Here is a 6,574-nt window from a genome sequence, read left to right on the forward strand (position 1 = left end):
CAGAAGGTGGTGTGGGGTACTTGTGAAAGAAAGTAATCCTGATTTATGTTTTTAAGTCCTCCTGATGGTCTTAGGAGCCACAAAGAAGTCGTTGGGCTAGCCATTAATCGACTTAGTGGGATCCTCCTTTATATTCTTATCCTAACTTAACAAAAAACTTCGTATCCTCTATAAATGATGCCTTTCTGACATCCTGGAGAAGTCTTCTCCATTTTTTTCATCTTCGAAAATTTAAAAACCAGGCTCCTAGAAAATTTAACAATGTATGTAATCTTCATCACATCAATTCCAGTATCTAGGAGATCTGAAATTTGCTACTTTTTTGCTTGTTGCTCGTTCATGATGATGAAATGACTAAATAATTAGTATAGTTTTGTGTTATGTAAAAAGGACGGCGGAAACAGAATATCAAAAAATAATCACTTAACCTTTCTAAAGTAATGAGAAAATAAACATTAATTAACAGTACACGTTTTGCTGCCTTCCCCTGTATATGTTGATGAATTCATTATCATACTTTTCGACTAGATATGACAAATTGAACCTTACTAGAGCAAGTGCTCATGAATTTGTAATGGATTTGATGTACTAAATATAATATGACAACTCTTCAGCTTCCTCGTACAACAATGGCAGAAAGGAATTGAGAGCAAATATAATCATAAATTAAATGGGAAATGAGCCCCTCTCGGGAATGCCATGGGTGTGGTTATGTATCAATGATGTGGCACTCCGTTCTTATTAAAGATAACTCTTTTTTTTTATTAGCATGAATTATTATGAAGATAAATAATATATAAGTCATGCCATTTGCTGCTTTTAATTTCCTGAATAAATATGTTCAATGTCAATATTTAACTCGTTGTTCGTCTTTTCTTAGCAAGATCAACTCAAGTAACGTAGCAACATGACGTCTCAGTAATTAAATCAATCATCAACATCCCTTTTTAAGCATACTATGTAGAGTTGTAAAGAAATATGACTTGACGGTATGTGAAAAAACAAACAAAAAAAACTCAAAGTTAACCTGGTCAACTTAGTCCAGGACAATCTCAATAATGTTTGGGATGACAACAGTGTAGCCGTCATGGAGTTTTATTGGATTAGCTGCTAGCAGGTAGTGGCTATAGGAAGAAATTAAACACCAATCACACTCCAGATCTAGCAAGGATAAATGCAGAAATTAGTACGATGTCAATCCTCAATTCTACTTTGAGTGCAAGAAGGACTTACAGTTATAACTCCCCCACTAATCATGATTGTTACTGTTGTGACCGCCCAATCCCTTACCGATTTAATGTGTGCACATACTCTTTGTGTTAAATTATATTCTTTGTAGTTTGTTAGTTGCTGCATGTTATTAAAACCCTGAATACACCTTTGCACTCACTCGGCACTAGACTCCTGTCGAATCTAGTAGTCGATCCTGGCAACGAGTCTGGATATCAAATTACACATTATATTAATAGGTATCCATACATAACACTTACTCTCCATTATTCATGAACTCACGCACTTTATACTTAGATGTTCCCTCCTCAAGAATAATAAAGGTTGTGCCCGGTTCAAATTCAGCAGTTCTATCGATCCCAGTCTCGGTTCTTTCATTTCAACGGTTTTAGTCTCGGTTCCAGTCTTTGAGTTCGGTTCTTTTTTATACAGGCTCAGTTTGGTTACAGGCACTTAAAACAAGATGTAATGCTATAAATTCGGGCCCGGGAAATAATATTCTATACAAGAAGGGCTGTAGCTAACATTATACGCAGAGTACATAGTGCAGTGGTCCCGAAAGTTAAGGTTGCTTAAGACAATGGTTTTCAAAGTGACGCCAATGTTATTCAAAGTGACGCTAGGGGATTAGCTCAGGAAAATGGGTGACTTATTTGGCTAACCATCAGATGATCTAAGGCCTTTTTTCAGTTTTTTTTCCTGGAAAAAGGCTGCTTGATACAATAAAGGTAACAAGATGTTTCATTTACATAAAATTATGCAGATGGAATAAATATACCAAAAAATACAAAAGACGAAAATAAGGACTAGAACCGAGGAGACGGATAAACAATATATTGCGGTCTCGGTTGGACTTTTGTCGTTTTTGGTTCTATGGGTTCAAGAACCGGAACCACTAGACCGATAAAGATACAACCTTGGCTTTGGAAAATAAATGAGGTTTGGCCTCGTCTAAGGTCATGTTTTTTACAACTCTATCCATATGTAACTATAAAGGATTTATGCATTATCCAGTCAGATTGAAATTTTGCTTATTTAAATAAATACATAGAGATACACACGTTTTTTTTTCTATTACTAACTATATATATTATTGCGCTAAACCCAAAACTCGTTTTGTATCAGAGGGCGAAGATCAACGCATTCAATTTGCAAAATATAGAAGTATGAAAAATATATAATAATAAAATAATATGTAAATACATTTTCTATTTATTTCTATCATGTCTATGTTTTTATCAAATTACAATTATATCTAAGGAATAAATAAGGTTTGTATACATACATAAGGGTATAAATAATTATAATAGATTTAAATTATTGCTTTATGTAATAAATAGTTGTAGATAAATAATATTTTGAACTGATTGGCAACTTAGACACAGCTGACCCACAAATACGTGTCACAACTTTACCAATGCAAATACCAATTGACTGGCAGATGTTAACTTATTCTATTTCCATTCAAAATCCGCAACCAGTGATAAGTGATCCGAAGCATAGGCAGGGCTTGGTAACCGAGGTTTGCCTATCTCTTCTTCATCAGGCATATCAAGTACTCCTAAGAGATCTAGTGTTTCATTTGTGTGAAATATATAATCTAGGGTTTGCATATGCTCTCCATCTTCTCGAATTTTCCATGTTGTAAATTTGGGTTCTCTATTATATGCCTTTTGATAAGCAGATTTTAATCTAATATTAGGAAAAGAAAGAGGGAAATGAGCCATAAAATTTCAAATGGATTTCTAGTCTAAAAGATTTTTCTACCTTATGTCTTTATTGGATATCATGGTTTCATATACAGGCTCTGAGGGCTCCGCATTAAAATCTCCACAAATAATAGTAGGCATGTTTGAGGACTTATCCTTGAGGAATCGAAGTAAATCCTGGCCTTGTTCATTTCTTAGAGTCATGAGAAGGGGTCCGGTTTTGGCCTTTAAATGTGTTGTTCCGATCGATATTTCCTTTTGAGTTGATATTGATTTTAAATATAAATTCAAGGCAACCTGAAAGTTGGATATATCATTATATAAAATTATTATGAACAATTAATCTTCAACACATTTTCATACTAGGTCTAGGACACTCTCTCAAAACTTGTTTATTAATAACATTTTAATATTCAGGCCTTACTTGATTACTTTGTACATTCCAGACCTCAATATTCCTCGTAGCAACTTCAGTTAAAGTGAATTTATCAGTCCTGTAAAAAATAGCACAACCATCCGGTCCAGAGTTATTAGGAAGATATAAACAAGGAGAATCTGGCTTTGGGAAGAAGTGACCGGAATAGCCAAGGCATTCCAAGGATTTATTAAGGAACCGAAAATGATCAACTTCTTGTAGACAAATCACATCGGGAACAAATCGAGCAACCTCTTCCAGCATCCGATATCTTCTAGTTCTCCATATTAATGCTTTTTCCGGACATTGAACAAAGTTATCGTGTGTTGTGCCAAGTGCTATTTTTGGTAAGATAAGATTAAACAAAGGAAAACAAAAATAATGAACTTGTCAGAATATCATCTATGAATAGCCACTTACTTTGTGATAAAACGTTCCATTGCAAAAGTCTGATTGTTTCATTCGTACTAGTTTTTGCTTTAACTACAAATGAGGTGATATATTTAGAATAAGTTGGCGTATAAAAATAAGAATATGTTATTTTAAATGAATTACCAGAGGTCCAGGTTCTTTTGAGTGGAGGTGGAAGGTCGGATAATTGTTTGGAGCAGTATTCGATGAAGTTAGGAAGAGTGACTGTCCCAGAGGGATAATCAACATCTGTATCATTTGCATTGGCTGAAGGAATAACTTTTGGCATTGCTGTAAAACTTCCCATTCTGGAAAAAAGAAAGAGTAGACTTAGGTTAATGATCATTGATTGCTCTTGGAAGGAAATTTCAAATGCAATTGGGATACTGGATTTAATAAAAACTATAAGTATGTAACCTTACACTTTGTGAAAATAGTCAAGATTTATTAATCCTCTATCAATGCATGTTTGAGGCTCAACGGATGCAAGACGGTAGTTGCTCCGGAGCATATTTTCCATTTTTATCCTTTGTAGGATTTGTAGAGCCTCTACTTTACAAGGAGACCGTAGCAATAGCTGTCGAGCAGCCATATTGTCGATATTATAAGATATGAATAAGACAAAGAAATGGTAGAGAGGAGGGTAAAGTGATGTGACAAGTACTTATGGGTCTTGCTGCTTTGTCTAAATGACCAATCAGATATTTATTAAAGATATCACAGATATGATTGTTTTGGTTGAAGGAATAGCAAGAGATATTACCAAACCCAGTTCATGTAAATATCCAGACCATTAAACAACATTGTCGTTAAATACTACTACTTTAACTCAATTGCAAATGTTTTCCCATTCGATGACCAAACACGAGAGAGTTTCACGTCTGACTGGGTTTTCTTTCAATCTCGCCTAAATATGAAGATTTTTTTTTTAATTTCTACATAATAATATGTACTATACAATATACATATATGGAAGGATGAGTAAGGAAAGAAATTATCATCATAATTTAGAGCAACTATGTATGTAGGCATAAACATATTGCTTAAGTTGTAGTAGTAACACTTTTAGTAGAAGCTGTCCATGAGGGCGCGAAAAAGTGACGTCAATTTAAGACAGAAGCAAGTATGATGTAGTCATGTAGATGCAAGCAAGCAAGGAGGAGAGCAGCAGATTCAAGAAACTAAGGACACAGTCACATCATGTTTTTAGTAGCTTCATTTGCTGTATTGTTGAAGTACTTTGTAGATGCTTGAGCAACATAGAGAAGACGGAAGAAAAATAGTTCATTGCCTTCAAAACTTTGTACACATTATTATAGTAGGTTATGCATGTATTTAGTATGTATTCATGCTAAGACGACGAATCTATACATGACAACTACAAATCAATGATTTTTACCTTCGGTTCTCCTCCTCAATAACACTTTGATGCATTTTCTGAGCCATGGAAAAGGTGTCTTTAGATATAAATATATACACAGAGGAAATCCCTCTGTGTATAGTTAATTATGTGACAGAAAACATGGTTTGTCTAATCGATAATATTATTAATCAGAGCAGTAGAACAATATAAATATTTGTACTTTTTTAAACAAGGAACAAAAACTCGCATGTTCCATACATCTGAATTAGCATCACCACTCATGGAACATGCATAATATTTTTAGGATGTTGGTTCAGCAGGATATCAAATTATATCCACGGATTTGCGTGGCTATTTGCATATCATCCCTTTTTATTTTCTTGGCAAATCCCTTTTGACTTCTGATAATTTTTTGTTAATGAAACGTAGCAGCAGACTGAATGATCACTAGACACCGTTATGATTATACCCACGATTGTTCAATTAACGGTAAGGATATTATTATAATATGGAATAAACAATTACATTTTTTCGGGGTGGGACATTCTTATAATTAGTTAAGCATCATGGGTAAACCTAAAAATGTAGCAATTTTTTTACCTGACGAGATAAAGTAAAAGCTGCTTTGGAGGAACGAAAACGCCATCATTTCTATTTTCTGGATGAATCACTTTTCGACAAATATTTGACTTTTGTTTTTCTTGATGTTCGATAATGGATTTCTCAACAATAGCGATGGACTGTTTCAATTGCTCCATGTCAATGATTTTTTCTTTTTTAATGGGCGCCATAATTGGGATTGTTTTTCTTTTTTAACCTTTCAGATTTAACTATTATAATTAGGATTAAATTAATTAAAGTCTGTATGGTTTTGCACAAGTCCAAACTTAAATTCCTTATAGATTCCAAATGCAACTCCAAATATTGGAGAATTAAAATAAATACAAAGGTACTATATATATATATAAATTAGTGGAGTACGGTATGATTAAAAGAATACTGAAGATTTGATTCTGGAAGTCTTCTTTATACATACGTGCATTTTTTTAAAGTAGAGCGCACACCTTTTAGTATATATGTATGTATTATATACGTAAGTACATAGTGACTTATTCTACAATATACATAAAATGGGATTTTGAAGGTTGAGTTCTCTCATTCAATGAGCATAATTTGTACTACATACTATTGTTGTCGGCAAAGATGTGGTGGTGCTCCAACATGTTGCTGTTAGGTATTATGAGGACCTCAATTTTATAAATATATACTACTAACATTATAGGTAATATTATGTCCAACAACATTGGTTGTAAATATATATGTGTGTTCATGTAAATACCCGTCTCGGAACCGTTAGGTTCTCCACTCGGTCTCTTTACATATTATGTTCAGTATATCATTAATTGTAGGTATACATCAAATCATATATATCGTTCAAACAATCAA

The 6,574-nt window shown here is 33.7% G+C and overlaps 1 protein-coding gene across 3 annotated transcripts; it reads right to left on the reverse strand.

The window, feature by feature from the left end:
* Positions 1-2,426: 2,426 nt before the first annotated feature.
* cu (NADP/NADPH phosphatase nocturnin) lies at positions 2,427-6,143 on the reverse strand. 3 transcript variants are annotated; one of them, XM_071889089.1, is made up of 7 exons: positions 4,731-4,784; positions 4,188-4,672; positions 3,910-4,073; positions 3,775-3,837; positions 3,364-3,692; positions 2,998-3,236; positions 2,427-2,922 (listed from the first exon to the last, which is right to left on the reverse strand). In XM_071889089.1, exons 2-7 carry the CDS (start codon positions 4,355-4,357, stop codon positions 2,685-2,687), a joined length of 1,203 nt encoding a protein of 400 aa, XP_071745190.1. In that variant the 5' UTR covers positions 4,358-4,672; positions 4,731-4,784; the 3' UTR covers positions 2,427-2,684. The 3 variants fall into 3 exon arrangements, with proteins under 3 accessions (XP_071745190.1, XP_040570630.1, XP_040570631.1); XM_040714696.2 differs by lacking the exons at positions 4,188-4,672; positions 4,731-4,784 and adding an exon at positions 5,729-6,143; XM_040714697.2 differs by lacking the exon at positions 4,731-4,784 and having other exon boundaries at positions 4,188-4,680.
* Positions 6,144-6,574: the final 431 nt, after the last annotated feature.

The sequence above is a fragment of the Lepeophtheirus salmonis genome, chromosome 6 (assembly GCF_016086655.4).
Source record: "Lepeophtheirus salmonis chromosome 6, UVic_Lsal_1.4, whole genome shotgun sequence".
Classification (NCBI taxonomy): Eukaryota; Metazoa; Arthropoda; class Copepoda; order Siphonostomatoida; family Caligidae; genus Lepeophtheirus; species Lepeophtheirus salmonis.